This window comes from Haliaeetus leucocephalus, unplaced genomic scaffold, assembly GCF_000737465.1.
Source record: "Haliaeetus leucocephalus isolate CR32 unplaced genomic scaffold, Haliaeetus_leucocephalus-4.0 Scaffold238, whole genome shotgun sequence".
Lineage (NCBI taxonomy): Eukaryota > Metazoa > Chordata > Aves > Accipitriformes > Accipitridae > Haliaeetus > Haliaeetus leucocephalus.
Genome location: NW_010972674.1, coordinates 88,765 through 107,988, shown reverse-complemented (window position 1 = coordinate 107,988; position 19,224 = coordinate 88,765). Strand labels below are relative to the sequence as shown.

Sequence of the window (19,224 nt, the reverse complement as noted above, 5' to 3'; positions counted from 1 at the left end):
GTCGGCCTTGCGTTATCCGGGAAGGCCCGGGCGGGGGAAGCGCGCTGCCTTCTCGCCCCCCGCTTCTCCTTCCTCGGCGCGGCGCTGCCCGGGGCTTTCTGCTCCCCGTGTGCCCGACCGAGGCCGATAAAAACGCTGCGGAGGTGCAGGAGGTGACGGCCCTGACGCGGTGAGGGACCCCTCGGCCCCCGGTTCCGCAGAAGTGGTTGCTGTTTTCCACAGTGAATCAGCTGCTGAAAAGGCGGGTTCGGGTCCAGGCTGGTTCTGCTGCTTAAGCTTGCTTTGGGCTGTCAGTCTGCGCTGGCTGTCCATTTGTCCTTAGGACAAGAGGGGTACTGTATTTTCTCCTTCTTTTTTATTTATTTTACTCCTGCTGTCTTTCAGGTGCTAAACGATATTACTCGTTTGCTAGGGATAGCTTTCCACCTTGGATATCACAAGTGCTGGTCAGCCTCTGGAGCGGCCCTGGCTGGGGTTTAGGTGTTAGCCACGACCTGCCTGGGCTGGGGGTTGTCCCTGGAAGGTGAGATTCCCCCCTGCTCCCCGTCAGAAAAGAGATGAGAACAGGTGTGGGTCCTGTCTGTGCTGGGGCCACATCTGGCACAAGGTGAGGGGGGAAGAGGGCCACTCTTTCCAGTGGCAGTCACCATTGTGCCGGAGCAGGTGAATTATCGATCTGTGCACAGAGGGTGTTTTCACCCTCATTTTAAACAGATCTGAGTGGGCCGCTGTGGGAACAAGCAGGCCTTCGTTCCTCTTCCTGGCATCTCTCTTGGGCAGCTGCGCAGTGAGCAGGATCCAGGAGCTGACCTCTGAAGAAAATTGCCCAAACTCTCACTTTCCTCTCTCTCCTTCCCCAGAGAGCGGAAGGGACAGGGAAGGCACAGCTGTGGGTAGGTAGATCTGCCCTTCTCGGTGCCAGACTGGCTTGTGTGCCCTGCTAAAGGGAATGCACAGCCGCAGCCTCAGACTGTGGTTCCTCCAGTCAGTCTTTTCACAGCCACGCTGCCCTGAACAGCTTCTACTCTCCTTATTTTTGCACCGCTGCCTTAGTTTTGCTGGTGCTGCTCCTTTTGTGGGGCTGTGCAATCAGGAGCACAATTAACACTAGAAACAAAACAGTAAAAAAACAGAGATGATTGTCTTTCTGTAGAACCACGTCCTGGGTTCAGAAGTGATCAAAGAAAATGCTTCAAAAGAGTCTTTAAAAAAGGTCTCTTCCCCCAGTCTTCAGGCATCACTTTGTAGTGTACTTGGTAAGAGAGTGCTAGAAGGATGCCGTGTTTTGTTTTAGTTAGTACAGTGCCTGATACAATCTTCTGGATGAGTTAAACTTACTTTTGTAAGGGTAGCATCTCTCGTGTCGTAGCAAGTCTTCACTCTCCTTTTCCCCCTGGACAGCAGATGTGCTGCAGTTGTCCTTGCTGTTGATTCAGAGCCCTGTATTAGCCTGTACTCTGCTCTATGTTCCTGGTTGAGCCAAGGAAATTGTTTTCAAATTTCTCTTTTGGTTTCGTCAGTGTTTTTTAGCATAGATAAACTACTAGACTGAGCCCTGGAAAGAGACAACTGTATTCAAAGACAAGCAATTTGTAAATTCCCCCTGTGTGATGACGTATGCGTGGGTGAAAGGACGGCACCATATCCTGCAGTTTCACATCACCTCTGGTTCTGCAGATGAGGTTTTACAGTGAATAAGAGTGTTTCAGCTCCATCATGAGTCTGTGTACCAAACCCACAATTTTTAAAATAGAACACACACAAAAAATCCCTCATTTATATTTAGGGTCAACTTTTTATACAGAAAAGACTTGAGGTGGTTCCTTTCAGTTCTGTTTTCTCTTTGTGGTTAACTTGATGATGTGGAGTACATGGGAAAGGCTCCCCTCTACCCCATTTTCTGTTTCTCTGAAAGTTGGTTTGTTGAAATATGGAATTTTGATGATTTCTTCATAACGTTACGTGGTTTCTGACTGTTGTGTGCGTACAGTTGTGTTGTACTTGGGGAGTCACTTCAGCTATTTTTAATTGCTGATGGGTAGAAGCTGCTGCTTCAGTAGATGGTTGCTGTGCCATTGTTACTGTTGGCTGGAGCAAAATACTGATTTATTTGAAAATTATAAAACACTAAATAAGTTCTAAAATTTCAGTATTGGATTAAAAGATCAAACAGTGTAGATATATTGCAAATTGTGTAGGCAGTAAAAAATCTGGAGTATAGAATTAGTGGCTATCAATACATGCATAGAATTAATCTGAAGGCTCAAACCAAATAGTGCTGGTGATGCAGATCGATTTTACTCCCTCAGCAGCACCGGGAAGGGGCTGCCTGAAGAGCGCCTGGTCAATCCATAAGCGTAACATTCGGCTACGTAGAGTGAGGATGCAGTTTAACTTGCAGTTTTCATACTCTTTGCCAGAAGATGGCTTCTTAGAATCATGTTTCTGGAAAGTGGCTTCTCAGCCACTGTACTGGCTTCTAGAAGTATAGTTGGCCAGGACTGACTAACGGAATAATAAGAAAAATATTTATCTCCTCTTGCCCTAAATTGTCGTTGTAAAATGCGTAAAATTTGCCACTGTTACCTCAGTGGGAATAATTCCAGGGAACATAATTTGTAATCAGCAGGGCTAGGTTATAGCCTTGACTTTGTTACTGCTCTGCCAGCCATGCATTTTGTTGTTTTTAAAAAAAAAGTATTTTTGGATGGTAGTCTGAATTCATGTAGCTCTGTCTTCCTTGCTCAGTTTGCCGTGTTCACTTGGCAGTAACGTAGCAGTGGGTCTCTGCTCCCAGTGTGCAGCCTGTGCCTTGAGACGTGAGTTAAGCAAAGATGCACAAAGGTGCTGCTCAGGTTCTGTAAAGATTGACTAGAATGTGCTTGAAAACCAGTATTTCTTATATTTCTTTTCTGCTTTGATTTTTTTTTTTTTTTAACACCTTCTGTGGAATATTTCCATCGTTTTTAACAGACTATGTTGGTAATCTGTGTAACTTCTGGGTGTCAAGTCTAAGCCTGGCCCACATGATCTGCTGAAAACCGCCATCCTAGGAATTCTTGCACAAATTGACTCAGATTTCTGTTGCGATGAATAGTCAGTGACAAACTAGTGGATTTTCCAGGAAACGCAACTGCAAACTGCCTGGCTTCTGCGTAAGGGTTATTCGGAAACCTTGTGAAGATCCAGTGTTTTATCATTAAGCAAATGAGTGAAATCATCTTCCTGGAATCTGTGGTCATTTGGGCTCTGGATTGTGGTAAAACCTAAAAGTTCTTCGTAACAAATTCTGGTAAAGGTCATAATCAAATTTCTTCTTGGTGTGTGGTGGTGGCAGAATGCATCAGGATGGGTCACAAGATGGTGGCTGCCTGTTGGCCCGAGGGACTTGGCGTTCCTCTGAGATGAGACCAGCCGCCTTGGTTCTGTCCTGACAGCAAGTCTGACTCCTGCAAGTAGGATTTGCAGACCAGAATGTTTTCTGTTAGGTGCAGGGATGTAGTTCACTCCGTTGCTCGTCAGTTCCTGGATCTCATGGGAGCTGCTGCTGCTAATTGTGCTGAAATGTGGTTTTGTCATGTCGACAAACTCCTACCAGGGGTTATTGTAAGACTTGATGAATTTGCATGCGTGAAGCCTCCACAGAAGAAAAGATGCCATTTGCTTCTTGTCACCCCCCTAAGCATGACTGTGAGCAGTAAGTTGGTTTCTTCCCTAAGTGACTTCAAAGGAATTAAATTTGTTCAGAAATTTCTTTTTAAAGAATGAGCTTCCTGCTGTTTCCCTTGCAGTTACTTTGACATTTGCAAGAGAAGTCTTGACCTTCTTTTACTGCTTGTGCAGAACGCAAGTGGCATGGTTGTAGAGGGCTACCTGATGTTTCTCAGTTGTGGTTCTTGGCTCATACCTGTTGAAATACACTCGATCCTTTGGTATGTCATTCTGGTGCCATGACTTTGTTGCTTTTGCTATGACTTGCACTCAGGCACTTTGCGTGTTGTAGATCATTTTTGGATAAGTTTGGGGGGTTGAGACTTTTTTCTGTTTTGTTAAAGAACTTTTAGAGTAGCGTCATTTTTTAAAACATCTTTGTCTGAAATAGAAACAACTAATCTTTAGCCCAGCTGAGAACTAAGCTGGGCATGACAGTGACTGTTGGCCATGGCAAAGCTGATGCGTATGTGATAAAGGCAATTCAGAACTGGCTGATTACAGGTATAGCAGGTACTGCAGCAGCACTGCCAGACATCTGATTTGTGGGCGTTTGGGAGAGTTAACATCCTCAGTTTCCAGCTTGTTTCCTTTCCTGTGTTCCTGTTCTGCTGAAAAAGTTGTTTCCCCTCATCTCCCGTGCCAGCTAGGGGAGGGAGCTGATGATGTTAAGATCTGTTCTCCCACCTTTTGCCTGTGTGTTTCTATTTCTAGATTTGGCTTTGGTGATTCAGCTGGGATTATGGAAAAGTGAAAGGTATCCTTGCCATTGTGGATCCTTTCAACGTATTGGCCCTGGTTGTAGCTCTTTCTTTACCTACTTGGAAGCTGTTTGTGGGAAGCAAAGGCTCCACCATAAAGAATTTCTCCCATCTTTCTTTTCACAGATCATCATGGCTTCTTCTAGCCCCATTGCTCACACCTCCTGTTCCTGTGATCACAGCCCCACCTTGTTCGCTCTGTCCAGAAGGAGCACACAGGTTCCAGTGGATCAGGAATCTGGTTCCAGAGTTTGGGATCTCCAGCTCACATGTCAAGGTGCTTTCATCCCCAGCTGAATTCTATGAACTCTTGAAGGTGAGTTGTGGGTTCCAAGTTGCGGGAATGGTTTTTGGGGGCTGGGAACTGCAGAGGTTTTGGAGAATCATAGACAAGTTGTTAGGAAGGAGCATGTGCAGGTTACTAGTCCAACCTGCAACCTGAAACAGGATTGTTGTCAACACTAGATCAGGTTAGGCAGGCTTTGTCTAGCTGAGTCTTGAAAATGGCTGAGGATGGAGGTTCTGCCTCTGGTCGAGCAGTTCCAGTGCTGCGTCATTTTAGTAGTTTACAATTTTATTCTGGTGTCAGCCCTGAACTTTCCAAAGCTCTTTGTGGCTGCTGCTCAGCTGTAACTACCAAGAAGAGTTTGGCTCTGTCATCTTTGTAACTACACTTCAAGTAGTCACAGGCTGCTGTTAGACCAGCCTCCCAGCCTCCTCTCTGCAATACAAAACAAGCACAGCTCCCTCAATCCCTCCCAAAGGTCTCTTGGGTCATTACAGTGTGAATCCTGTAATACTGTATCTCTTAGGTAAGTAGTAGGGCTAAGGTGAGAATTTCTTTGTTTAGCTCAGTTTGAGTCTTTTCACAATGTGTGTTTAAAGCAAATTCCAGTACTTCTGAAACATGATCTTAAATCGCCATGTTAAGCTGTTGGAGAAAGAGACTTGGGTGGGCCATGAAGGCAGCAGCTACCATCCCCTGCAGCATCAGTGGTGAGCACAGGGGAAAGGAGGAGAGCTCTGTAAACAAAGGTCTCTAGGTTCTAGCTAGTTCACAGGATGGGGTACAAAGGATTAAAGCAGTTGTGGAATGAAAGCTGTGATTGCCAGTACTGATACAATCCCAATGTTGTAGCTACTGCTTATTAACTGCTCTTGTATGTAATAGTTTTAAGAGCAGGGAATGTGTTCCTCAGTTTTCCAAAAAGCATTGATTTCTTCCTTGATTTCTGGATGCAACAATGGTGCTGATGTTGCTCTGTAAAGACCTGTGTGTTTTACATCTTTGCCATCGTGTGTTATCCTTGTGCCTTTCCTTCTACAAGGCGAGGGAGACGATGCTATGATTTGGCTAAAGTGATTCTCCTCAGGGGAACCACAGCTCTTCAGTGGTCTGGATCATTAGTTCCTAGTGATCACAGAGACCAAGGATGAAACTGAACTTATTTTCTGCTATTCCCAGGTGCAGATAAAAACAGCCAAGCAGCGAGTGGTGATGGCTTCACTATACCTGGGAACTGGGCTCCTTGAACAGGAGCTGGTGAGTGTGGAAAGGGTTTGGGAAGGGGAGAAAGTGAATGCAGAAAGAAAATGCCTGCCTTTGCAAAAAACATCCTGTTCCTGTGGGTACAAGAGGTGTACGTGAGCTACAATTTGTGAGCTTGTAATGACCTTAAAACTTCCATATAGGGATTCACTTTATGTGTGTTTTCTCCTCTCCTTCAGAGTGTTCTCAGGGTTCCTGGCTGCATTTGTGTACTTGGAGTACGTGGGGTGGGGGAGGGAGGAATTTGGAAGGGAGGCGCAAGGAGTTTCTGTTTTAGTCCTAGTACAGAGCCATGGAACTACTGAATTTTTCCACGGGATAATGAGCCTGGATCTTTCAGACCGTTAGAGGTTACTGGTATAGTTTTCAAAGGGTTTCTGCAGAACCATGGGATCATGGGCAATTTTTTTTTCTGGCATTTTCCTTGAACATGATTAGAGTTGTGTGTATGTAGTGTTATGTTTTGTCCTCCAAGCACAGTATGCAGATGCAGTATTAGCTCTCTGCATTTAAGACAGAGGTCAGTTTTCCTTCATGTTGTTTACCTTATCTGTTTCCTGTTCTTCCGTCTAGAAACAAAAGCATTACCTAAGACCTTTAGGGAAGCCTGACCTTGGCCAATTTCTTATGTTAGAATGCAAATTCCACAGCAGGGTAAAGGTGGAGAGTCCTGCACAGGGTTTTATGCCTGGCTTTGTCTGGACTTGTACACAAGATTTGAATTTGCATGTGACAAACAGCCTTGTAGTTAAGGAATAAAACTGCTTCTGCATTGTTGTGAACTACCAAGGTTTCTTTTTGGTAATGCAAATCTGTGATTTGTGAATGATGTTGGGACTTTTTCTGCTAATATTAATTGTTCTTTAGAGGCTTGAAGAATGTGCGCATGTAAAATCTATGCCCTTTCATGTATTGCTTTAGGCTGATAGAGTAGGATGCCAGTCTGACAGATGCAAAGTCTAAACTAGCAGTGTTTTGCATGATTAGGAAAGACTCATACCAGGGTGTGGAAGCTTTCACGACCACCAGCCTCCTGGCTGCTGAATGCTTTCCTTATAAAGCTTTATTTGCTTTCTGTAATGAGTAGAGAAATCTCTCTCTGCAGGTTGATTGCTTAGAAGAAACACTGGAGAAATCACTGCAAGCAAAAGGATCGTCTAACCTCAAAGTTTCCATTCTTCTTGACTACACCAGGGGATCTCGGGGTAGATATTATGATGCTTTGCTTTCTTCAAAGGCTTATTTTACAGTTAGGCTGGATAAACTGTTTTTTCAGGGAGAGGCTGTCTTAACCAATTGGACCTACTTGCTTAAATCATATACCTTTCAAAACTGGCCTTTTGTATACCAGTAACTACTTGTTCCCAGAAAATGTTCAAGCTGAGCAGCTTTTCTTCTGAAAATAGGTGGTAGGAGTGAGAAGGGCCAAACTCTGCTCTGTGCAACTTGTGCTTTCTTGTGTAGTTCATCTGTCAGTGCATTTGCCCTTATCCATCATGCTCTTGTATTTTCATTTTGAAAGGAAAGTGGGAATTGTTGGAAGTAGCAGTAGACTTAAGCAGAAACCTTTGTGGTGACTGTAGTATGTTACTAGTGCTAGGTGTGGCTTGATTAAGAAGCTTGAATGGTGTCAGACCTGCTCAGTGACTGTTTCCAAGGCCCGTTCATCAAAGAACTTACAGTTCTGGATGTCGATTTCGATATTGACATAGTGCAAATGAAGGCAATTTAGAAAAAAGAAAAAAGGAGAACACATCAAGTGCCAGCAGATGCGATGCCTGCTCATTCTGTAACCAGCTTCTAGCTGAGGAGCTGTGGTGCCATGCCGTGATGTATCCCCTGTCTGGTGTGATCCTGAGTGTGAAACTCCCCTTGTCTCCCAGGCAGGAAGAATTCTCGAACGATGCTAATTCCATTGCTGCAGCGATTTCCTGAGCAAGTCCGTGTGTCCCTCTTCCACACCCCAAACCTGCGTGGACTTCTCAGGCTCCTGATTCCAGAGCGTTTTAATGAGACCATTGGACTGCAGCACATCAAGGTCTATCTCTTTGATGACAATGTGATCCTGAGCGGGTGAGTCCTGCCTCTTTAGGCCCTTATATGGTTCATTTAGCTGAGGTTTTGAGGCAAGGTATGCATGCTACCAATGTTGTCTGAACTTCATTATTTGCATCTGGTCTTTCTATAGTGAGTGATCATATCAACGCTCCTCTGAGATGGAAGAGTAACCACAGCTCTTCCACGTGAGATTCTCATACGAAAGAGAGAGCCTTTCTCAAAAGGAAAAAAGAAACATTTCTCGAGATTCAAAAGGAAATGGCCAATTTGTACTTTAGTCCAGTTGTATGCAGAGTGAGATCTGTAACCTAGGCTGGGGTGTTCAGGATCATATGCCTATGCTCTGTTCTGGAGCTCAACTCTTCTTTTTCTCTCCTAGCGCAAACCTGAGTGATTTGTACTTCACCAATCGTCAGGACCGCTATGTTCTCCTGCAGGATTCTCCTGAGATTGCAGACTTCTTCACGGAGCTAGTGGATGCGATTGGAGATGTGTCTCTGCAATTACAGCGAGATGATACAGTCCAGATGATGGAGGGGATGGTGCACCCGTACCAAGGTAGGAGGGAGTTGTCTTCTCTGGTTGGATGATACGATCCAGAGGAGGAGAGTGACAGCCGGGGTTTAAGGATGACTTCAACTCCATCCATTTTTGAATTGCTGAGTGTCTGACCATTGTGTACAGACTGCGGGGTGTCCCATATCTGTGCCATCCATTATTAAAATCAAGATTGCTAGAGTTTTGAGACTGGATCTATCAGAGTGTTCTTAGCACAGTGGCTATCACCAGCTAATGTGGCAGAGAGCGCAAAGGCTAAAAGTTCCTCTGTAACTGTCTCATTGCTTCTTCATAATTCTGCTGCTCATGACCTTAAATAAGAACTTGTATTCCTTGAAAGGTTCTTTATATTTTTGATATTGATGTCTATAATTCTAGATGTTCTGTGTGTACATATTCTGAAAGTTTCATGAATGTAGAGCTCTTTCGGGTAATTAATATTTTGTAGTTGAGTCTATTCTGGGAATCAAATGAATATTGAATTAGGAAGACTGAGAACAAGTGTTGAAGTGGGCAGAGAAGAGCATCTATCAGTCAGGCTGATTGCATCATAAGTTTTTTGTCCTGGCCTTGTGCACTGCTGTGTGATGTAAGCTTAGACTGTGGGCACTGGTTTATTTTGCATGTTCCAGTTCATTCTTGGTTACCATTTTAGGTTTGCCCTGGTCTTTTCATTTTTCAGTGGATTTTTCAAGCTGCTGCTAGTCAAGTTTCTTATCGTTCTTAAAGCTGATGTTTTTCTTCTGTAATGTAGCTTTGCTAACCTTAAAAAAATCTGGTTTTGAGACTTAGGGAAGAAAATTGTGTGGTCTTTGTGTTAGCTCCTTTTTGTTCTGATATTGGTGTCCTGTCTGTAGTTTTTCCCACTACATACTAGGTGATGCGTGGCTCTGAGCTCTGTACCTTTAGGTCTCAAACGTGATCTGTTGTGGTTTTCCTGCAGGAGACAAGGTGGCTTACTGTGAGATAGCAAATCGAAGAGTCATGGAGGTGATCAACTCTGCCAGGACACGACAAGAACTTCTTCATGCAAAGACTTTCCACAGCAGCCAGCAAGGCAGCTCCTTGTTATCCCAGCAAGGCTCTCGAGCGTCTGGGGGTCTGAAAACAGAACCTGACACCTGGATTTATCCCTTAATCCAAATGAAACCTTTTGGGATTCAAATAGATGAGATGGTGACAGAGACGCTGCTGACAGAGGCTGAAAGGGATGCCAGGATATACCTTAGCACTGGCTACTTCAACCTGACACAAGCTTACATGGACCTCATTCTGGGCACTAGGGCTGAGTATCGGATTCTTCTGGCCTCACCAGAGGTGAATGGTTTTTTTGGTGCCAAAGGGGTGGCAGGTGCTATCCCTGCTGCCTATGTTTACATTGAACACCAATTTTACAGTGAGGTCTGCTACCTTCACCAACAGGAGAGGGTCCAACTGCAGGAGTACTCTAGGGCTGGGTGGACTTTCCATGCCAAAGGTAAGGTGTCTATTTCCTAAGAGGACTTGTTCAGAAGGCCTTTGAGACTTGTGCATATTTGGATTGCGCAGCTAGTGGGGGGATGGCTGGGTCTAGTCTAGACTTAACATCCAAAATACTCATCCAGGGTTCAAACGTTGCTTGCATAAACCTGGAAGATTTGGATCACTCAGGGGACAACCATGCAAAGTCACGTCTTGCATCTGGATTTCTGATTCGAATGTAATGCCAGAGATTATAAAAGAATTGTCCCTGTGGTGACAGTAAGGCACTGTCTTGATGTGCAACTTGATGTGAAAGAATAGGAGGCATCTGGATGTATTTATGATCGCAGTAACAGTTGTGATTCAGTTTCTCGTATCCCTCTTGCCAGTTTTCAGCAACAAGAAGCGATGACTGTGTCAGGGACACCAGGGTGGGATCTGCAGCAGAAGCGGGAAGGGAGCTCACTAGTGGTGACTCCCCAGTGGTCCTGGACGCAGCAGGTCTTCGTGGGGATGATGCAGGTGTCGAGGAATTTGTACCAGCTCCTGTTTACAGCATACAGGAAGGTGCAGCATGGTGAATAACTGCACCCATGTGCCTTCTGGGAGCTGGAGGGGAAGTTGCTGAGAAATGAATATTGCTTAACAAATGTAGTTAATAATAAACAAAAATAATTAATACCACCATCATGATATTCTGTAGAAGACCCCAGGTTCTTTCTTGCTTGATAGACTGTGTACAGCTTTCACAAGCTCAGTGCCACCTTGACCAAAGCATGAATATTTTCCCCTGACTGGTTGTTGCTGGTTGTCTCTCTAAATTTTCCTTCCAGAAAATGCAGTCCTTGACTCTTATGTTCTCCTACTTTATACACAGTAGTAAGTGTTTGATTGGTCAGTAGTGGATTTTAATAATGCAAATAGCTTAGGAAGTCTACTTAATTGAGGATTTTTTTTTTTTTTTTGAGGAGTCTGATGCATGTGACACTTTATATTGAGGTTCTTAAGGTCTTCCCACGTGGAGGTGCACCAGTGGAACACCTCACAAAATGACTTGGTCGCATGGTCAGACATGCCCTTGGCTGACCTGAGACATCTTTGCTGTGTTCCACAGCATCTTCTGTTACTCTAATCTTCTGCAAGCAGAGCTCTGCACCGTGTCACTGTGTCACTTCCTGTGATGGCTCACTGGTCCCCTAGGACAACTCTATTACTGTAAGCAGTACCCAGTCTGGCACTAATTAAGATGCAGGTTTCCCCAGCCGGCATTGCAGTGTGCTGAGGGGCATTTCCATTGTTTGCAGCTGGAAGGATGCAGCCCCTGGGGCTCTGGGCTCCAGCCTGTTCCGGAGTTCTCCCGTTGTTTGTTTAAGACTAGCTGTTAATGACTGTGGGAATGCCTCTATCTGCCCTGCTTCCTGCACGGCTGTTCTGAAGAAGGTTCAGAGGTGGTAGGGAAAGAAAGCTGCTGAGTAGGCCTTCTCCTGACTGAAAAAAACCATGACTGTTACTAGGCTGCTTCTATGTCGAAACTACAAACCTTTCTAACGAGTGTTGTGCCTCTCCTGCAGTGAGATCAGTAACTAGTGCAGTAAACCCCTTATCTCAATCCAGGGCAGCCTGAAGGAGGTGCCTGCCTGGCTGGGAAGTCCTGTGTGGTCTGTCTTCCAGGAAACATGTGCTGAAGTGATCTGTGGTTCTCAGGTTCCCCCTCTTGCTGGGCACTGCTGACTCCGAGTGGGATTTTGTGGTTTGGCACTGATTGAGCTAGGAAGGCATGGGCTGCTTTTCCAAGCTACCAAAGTGCACGTGGCAGTCCGTCCCTTTTTGGGCCAGCTGTGCCTTCTTGTGGAAGTGCTTTGGGCTCAGTCTTCTGTACGGTATTCCCTTTGAGAGAGGGATACAAGACTTGAGGTTCAGCAGCTCCTGTGCTTGGCAGGAGGGACAGAGATGTTTGCTGCCTTGTTGCCATTTCCTCTTTGGAGTGCTGGAAGGATCAGCTTGTAGCTCCCTTCTCTGGCACGCTCTGCCCTTTGGCACATATTTGATTCACCCGCCTTCCTTCTGCAGGAGTCACACAGCATATGCGAAAGAGGACAGGACAGGGCAGAAGAGGGAAAAGCAGGAAGCCCTGGAGACAGATGAAGGGCAGCTGCACTTGGGATCTGGCTCCTGGAAGAGGATGTGAGGTCCCTAGCAGCCAATAGTGCCCGTTAATACTTCCTTCTTGGGCTAAAGCAAAAGAGACCCCTTAGTCTCTTACAGGACCTAGCCGATTTACACCAAACGCTGTGGTGCTGTGATTGCTGTTTTGTAAACCCTTCTAGCTCCTCTTAAAATATGTCATATCCTCATACACAACTTCCAGCAGTGTGTGTTCCCACCAGGGTTACGACCGTCCTTAGGTTCTGTCAGTACAAGTGCAGTAGTAGCAGCCCAGTTCAGAGCACTGCACGGCTGTTGTTCACGTGTGAGTAGGGAATGCAAACCTTTGCAGTGAGAGAGGTTTTGCTGGGTGTAACATCATGATGCCTACCTGCAGCAGTGCACATCTACCCGTCTTCTGCTGCATTTCTGGGTGTGGTGGTGTGGGTGACACAGGTACATCCTTTAGGAGTAGGGTCCCTTCCATGGAAGTGTTGGGTGACAGAGTGCCGGGCAGGTGCCTGTTTGCTCCGAGATAAACCTGCATTACTGCTATTGAATGGCGGCTGGGAAACTGCGCTTCCCCTTTCTGGAAAGGTGAGTCACTGTTTGAGCAGATCCTGCCAGGTGGCCATAAAGCCAGAGAGACCGTAAAGGCTTTAGGGCTGCCGCGTGACCACTTAGAAAGAGTGGGGAAGCGTGTTCCTCATAGCTGCTGCCCAGGCAGAGCTCTGGCCTACTGTTGGGAGCCTTGTGTGCAGTTGGGCCAGGGCACCACGCAGCCTGTGGCAGCCATCCTGTTTGGTGGCAGAACTTGCCGAATCTCTGTGCCACTTGGGTGCTTTTTTGCAGCTCCTGGAGCCCCCTGCGTCGGCACTCCTGCCTTTCTGTGGGTGGGGGTGAGCCTGTGGAGGAGTTGGTTGTGCCACTGAGTTATGGGCAGTGCCAGTGCTCAGCCAGGAGGTGTAACTGAAAGTGGCAGCGAAGCTGCTGACTGTGTGCGGTGTGGGGGCGGGGAGGAGGTTACAGGAACCAGCGGTGAATCGGCAGCTTCTTACTCAAGGCATTCTTGGAACTGCTCTGGGGTTGAGTTAGGAAACCTGCTTCTATTTTAAGTACTAGGTGGTTTTTATGCTACAGTTTCTTTGTTGTAGTCTTTGCGTGACTTGCAGTAGGGATAAGCCATCTATCGGGGACCTGCCCGGCGCTGTTCTAAGCACTTGTGCTGTGCCAGGTGGAAAGCAAACACTTCTTGGGTCCATTTGTACACAGAGAATGGCTGTATAGACTCTCCTTGGCAATAGTCCTTGCTCTCCTGTGGCATCACTAGCTGTTCTTTCCTGCCGTGCTACAGTGGCGTGCTTGAGAATAGTATGGGGCTTCCATCTTGCGCTTGAAAAAACTGTCCTGAGTTGTATCACACTTGCTCTTGTTGTTGCACTGGCAAAGTTGTGCGTGAACTGCAGTGGTGAGTAGACTTGGGAGTCTTGCATCCTGGCAAGAGTTTGATTTTATCTTCGGGTGGGTCCTCAGGAAGTGAGTGGGTGAGAATTTGCACTTCTCTTACAAGTCTTTATTTCATGTGAATTCACCTGTCAGAGCAGGGAGATGCCTCTTCATGTCACTGTCTTGTGTAGTCTCAGGAGAGAGGTTAGTCACTGTGCAACTGCACCAGTTCCAGTTCTGGAACTGACTGGTCCAGGCCTGGCTTGTCTTCCCGGTGCTCTGTTGCTTGGTGTAGGTTTTCCTTTACTGAAAAACTGTTTGTCTTATTTCAGTGTTTCTGAGATATGCTGTGGTGTAAAATGACCTCTAACTTAATGATAGTAACTCATTCTAGATTATTTTGGGGGTCCTTCATGCAGTGTATTTACATTCTTAAGAATGTTCCCTTAGGGCGGCACTGAGTGTGCTGCAGCCCCCCTGTTAAGAGCACACAAGTTTGGATAATGCAAGCTGTACCCCAGGATTCATACGAAGCTTTACAAGACACGCTAGACCATCTGCAAGGAAGCTTGCTTTGTGTCGTGATCTTTTATAGTTACTGTAATCTAACATATTTAATTAATTCTAAGTGAAGTGATTGTGTGAGGCTACTCTGGTTGTTTCCTTGGTCTGCCACACTTTCTTTCTTCTCCTGTTTTTCCTGCAGGTCTTTGGCTGTACCTGGCAGGAAGCGATCTTCCCTGCCTAACTCTGATTGGCTCTCCTAATTTTGGATATCGATCGGTTCATCGTGACTTGGAAGCTCAGGTTGCGATAGTGACAGAAAATAAAGCTTTGCAGCAGCAACTCCATCAGGTAAGTGGCTGATTAAGGGGAGATAACATGGATATTGTGCATCTTGGTCACACAGGGAATGCTGATGACGCGGTTGCAGTAAAAACCTACAGCTACAATAATTCAAAACCTTCTTGAGCATAGGAAGTCTCAAGGAGCTGTCAGTTAAGTGACTATTGATGAGATGCCTGCTGCAAGTGCCTGTTTCTGGGAAATGGAGGCCATAACGGGAAAGAACATGTGTCCCCAGTGAACTCGAGTATCGCAAGTGCTCAGGCACTGGATGCTGAGAGACACAGCATTCAGAGAGGATCTGCTGGCTCTCCTCTGCTCACTGATCACACAGCGCGTTCTTGGGCCTTAGACCCAATATTTGGGCATTGCCAAGGTTGCACCATGCTCTAGGATAATGAGGTCAGGCCCTTTGAATTGCTGATCTTGGACTTCTGGAGGATTTTGCTTCTCAGGCATTTGGGAAATCCTTTGTAGGAATATAAATGCCAATCAGTTAGCTTTTGGGTGGCTGCCCACAGGCTGTGGAGGTGAACAAAGGCAGGGGATCTTAGTTTCTGCAAGAGGAGGATTTCTGGGCTGGTTGGATTGCCCATGAAGTTATATGACATAATATAATCTTGAATAATAATAGGACATTATATAATCTTCACACAAACATTTTTTTCAGTGGTTTAATGTTCAGTGTCCCAGTTTTTGGTTTCGAGTTTTTTTTAATTAGGCACCTTGGACTGCTCAGGACTTTTGCTGCTTCTCTAAATCTTGGCTCGTTCTCCAGCTGTCTTGACTCTGAATCTTCTGCTGGAACTGACAGTGTCCCAAGTAAATTTCTCATGTAGCGCTCTGATAGAAAGCAAATTGGTTTGGTGCCTCTGTGTGTGACTTAGGGATCTCAAAAATGTATTCCATTAAGCCAAGTCCTGGCATAAGAAGGCACAGTTGTCTTCAAGATCAATGGGAATTGCCCTATTGCATCAGGGCTCTTCCACAGGATGAGTCAGAGTATATCTAATCAAAAACAATTCTATTACTGGAAGAGTTGCTTGAATATTTCAATTCATATCTTGCCTCTACTTGTTTCTAATGGAAGGGGAGAATCAATGAAAATATGACAAAGGAATTTTCTCAAACAGTGCTGCAGTGATCTAATTTAAAGGGCTTTAAACCATTCCCATTTGCTGGAAGCTGATTTTGAGATTGGCTGTTTGTTTACTGTTCTGTGACCTTTGTTTAGAAGAGTTAATACATTACTGGTACGCTGCCATGAAATCACTTTGCCTATGTAACATTGAGTTCCATTTAAAAAATGCGTGGTAAGATTTGGGAAGAAATTTGAGTGGTCTGGATATCTTTGGATGCTCCACTGAATGAGCTGAACTTCAATTCAGAAAATTGGTCTCAGTTCCAGTGATCAGATGACGTCACTGTATCAGATGACTATGGTGCAGAATCTTCACAGCAAGGCTGACTATAGGTCTTGGAGCATTTGGGGGTTCTAAAATTAGACTGATTTGGCACGCAAATGTCTTCCTTCTGTTGTAGGTTCATCTTTTTGGTCTTACTTTCCAGTGCTTGGTTCCTGCTTCCCTGTTCCACCCTGAATTTAAACAGTGCAGGGTATTTTCTGTTGTTTGTGACAGCTTAGCTAATGAAAAAAAGATTATGAACAGACTTAGAGTAGATGATCTGCTCCTTGTTTGCTTGCAAATCTAGAAACCTGACTGGCTTTGATAAGAAAACCGCTTCTGCCTTTGATCAAACAGCTGCTTTCACGTGCAACGTGAGCATGTATTATCATCATGATGGTTCATTTCCTCCTTCAGCAGTATACACACTGGAGAAGCCTAAGTGTTTCTGGTAATTTAGTTGAAATCATGACTGCATATTCATTTGAAAACACAGCACTTGAGTTGTGTCTAGAAAGAGCTGCGTAAGCCAGTCTCTTGAGATTATGGTAAGGTTTCCTTTTCTGGCAATTACAGCAAGGGATTTAGGATTTTTCTGAAACTGAAGTTCAGCTCTCTTGCAGCTGTGGGGCTCAAAAAAGCAAAACCTTCTGCCTTTGCTCTTTGTAGACTTTAAATTGCTAATTCTTGAGGTTGGGTTACTGAGCACACTGATAGTCATCAAAAGGTAGAGTGCTGTGGCAGGCGGATGTGAAGGACAGATCCTGTGCTAGCTCCTTGGTGGCTTAGTTACTGAGTTGTGCTGAATGGAATGAGACTCCTGTGTTCAGGCTTGTGGGAGAAATGATGCATCCTTTTGGCAGGATCTGTGGCCAGTTTTATCTGAGAATTTGCTTTTCTTAAAGGCCATTATATAATTTAACACTTAGGATTTACTTGGATGATGTTTCTTTCCCTGTATAGGAGCAGGAGCAGCTTTACCTCTGCTCAGGTGTAGTCTCATCATCAACATTTGAGCAGCCAAATCGTTACGTGAAACTGTGGGTGAAGCTGGTAACACCTCTGATCAAGAATTTCTTTTGAAAGAAGAGAAGTTGCTGCTTTGGGTGAGTTTTCTGCCATTCTTATGGGGAATTTATATTGCACTGACCGTAATTAATAAGTGTGGTACTCTCTCTGTCATGTGGAAGAAACAGATGATGGAAACATAGATAATGTGCGGAGAAAACAGACATCTCTCTTTTCTTCTGGGGTGCTTGCCACTGACTAGAATTGTTGCTCAACGCCTATATTGAATTTCATCTACTAGAATTTCTGGAAGGGCCAGTGAAAGAGAACCCATACAAGGGTATTTGCTATGCATAGAAATAAAACTTCCATTTTTGAAATGTCCGTTTCAGAGTTTTGTGGAAAGGGACTGTGTTTATTTTATCTCGACTAGCTAATAGAAAACATTGTTGGAATATTTAAAATGTTCTGTCTTCTTTTTATCTCATCAGTGCTTTGCTTTAACCTTGTAGGTGTTGGTTAACAGGGGCAGTTGGTTTTGCTTTTCTGCTTTGTACAGTGTCTTGGATTTGCCTGGCTGTTCGACTGTCCAGTAGCTGGAGCCCTTCTCAGCTTCGTGGAATTGCTCTTAGATTTTTTTTTTTTTGTGTGCTGTGCACATAGTCCATGCAGTTGGCAGCTAAGTGTGTGCCCTTGATGCTGAGTGTTCATGCATCCATTTTATTTACGTAAATGTGGCCTCCATCTCTGGGGTTGTATATCTGGCTCCTTCATGTTAAGATGTGTTACAAGTGTCTTTCATGAACTGTGGAGAGGGCATGAAAGGACTTCTGGTGCTGATGTGATTTTTAGATGTTACTTGCTGAAAGTGGGAGGCTCAAAGCGTAGCACATGTCCTGCAAAGAAGGTGGTTGGGAAGCCAGATAAAAATGTGTTAGAGTGCAGGCTTGGGCTGCCCTGTGGGTTTCACTGGTGGAGTATGTGCAATGTGTTCTGATCTTGTATTGCCAACAAAAGGGATTTCTGGCACTTGAAAAGGCTGATGGTAAGTGTAAAACTTAATGGTAATTTATTTTAAATGCTACTACTTTGTAAAGAAACAAGCAGCTCTACTTGCCTCCCCTTGTGGCTTTTCTTACCACTAGCTGTGAGGGAAGTTTTATGCAACTGTATTTTAGAACTGATTGTTCAGATATTTCATGGAGTGGGATTTTGCTGAATTATTTTGTGCTAAAAGGACAGGCATTGGCTTCCATATGGTGGCGAGAGCAGATCTAACTACCTAATAGGTGTTGCTGCTGGTACAAATTATTTGTTGTGAAAGAAAGGGTAGAGTAGATTCTATAACCTAGAAATAGAAACAAACATATTTCAGAGATTGATCTGTTTGCAGCTCAACTTTCTTTGGGTTGTATGGGTTGACGTGTTGGTGAACTGGGTCAAATCTGTGCCTTTCTTCTTCCATCTGGTCTAAACAGATACATGCTTCCATGCAGGAATGTGTCATGCACACGGCTTGATGAATTTCTGCTCACAGTTAGCACTGAGTGATCAAACAAATAGCTGTGGAAAGACAGAGAGCTATGAGAAGGAAAGGAATCTGGATAGTTGCATGCAATTGTTCCGTTTGGCTTCCTCTGGTGGTCTGGCTCTAAACCAGCACTTTATCAGAAACCACCAATTGAAAACCAGTATCCATCATGAGAAACTCCATGTATTGTAAGAGCAGTCTCCACATGACAGCAGTTCTAGCACTGTTTTTATTGATACTTTGCTAAAATAGTTCTGGTACAATCAAACTTAGAATAAGTTACACAACTTTGAGTTTTTTTGCAAGTAAAAGCATTTGCTGTTTGTTTTCCCTAGCCATTAAAGTTTAGACCTGTAAGAGCAGAGCAACAGCGGCAAGGATCCACTTAGCAGCTTTTTCTTTTGTCTTTAGGTTAAAGGTCCAGACATAGGTGGGACCTCGCATCCGTGTCTTATAGACAGGACATTCATAGACATTCTTGGTGTCCGTGCGGTCCACAGGGATGGCTCTGATGAAGATGACTGGCATCATGGGTGTCAACTCCTTCAGTCGAGCGTCTGCGATCACACCAGAAGGGATGTCCCATCGAGCACCTGCAATATTATGAAATTGTCAGGGTACCAGCTACCCAGTGGCTTTTTCACTTAGAGGGGGCTGTTTTCATAACTATTAATGGGTGGGAAGGAGTTGCTCTAGCAGCACAGTTGAGGATGGAGTATGAAAATTGGGTAGCCATGGCTTAGT

General features: G+C 44.9%; 2 protein-coding genes across 2 annotated transcripts in view; one reads left to right on the top strand and one right to left on the bottom strand.

Moving 5' to 3' along the window:
• The first annotated feature begins 3,616 nt into the window (after window positions 1-3,616).
• On the top strand, window positions 3,617-19,084 carry PGS1 (phosphatidylglycerophosphate synthase 1). The gene is made up of 10 exons (XM_010568083.1): window positions 3,617-4,468; window positions 4,599-4,788; window positions 5,938-6,015; window positions 7,127-7,226; window positions 7,905-8,094; window positions 8,459-8,637; window positions 9,581-10,114; window positions 14,396-14,544; window positions 16,905-17,047; window positions 18,892-19,084. The coding sequence occupies exons 1-9, from the start codon at window positions 4,374-4,376 to the stop codon at window positions 17,022-17,024; spliced, it is 1,635 nt and encodes a 544-aa protein (XP_010566385.1). The 5' UTR covers window positions 3,617-4,373; the 3' UTR covers window positions 17,025-17,047; window positions 18,892-19,084.
• Window positions 18,165-19,224, bottom strand: part of DNAH17 (dynein, axonemal, heavy chain 17) — a 39,157-nt gene continuing 38,097 nt past the window's right edge. The window contains exon 80 of the mRNA XM_010568084.1: window positions 18,165-19,073. Within this exon, the coding sequence (XP_010566386.1) occupies window positions 18,826-19,073 (248 nt within the window). The 3' untranslated portion in view covers window positions 18,165-18,825. The remainder of the gene's footprint in view (window positions 19,074-19,224) is intronic.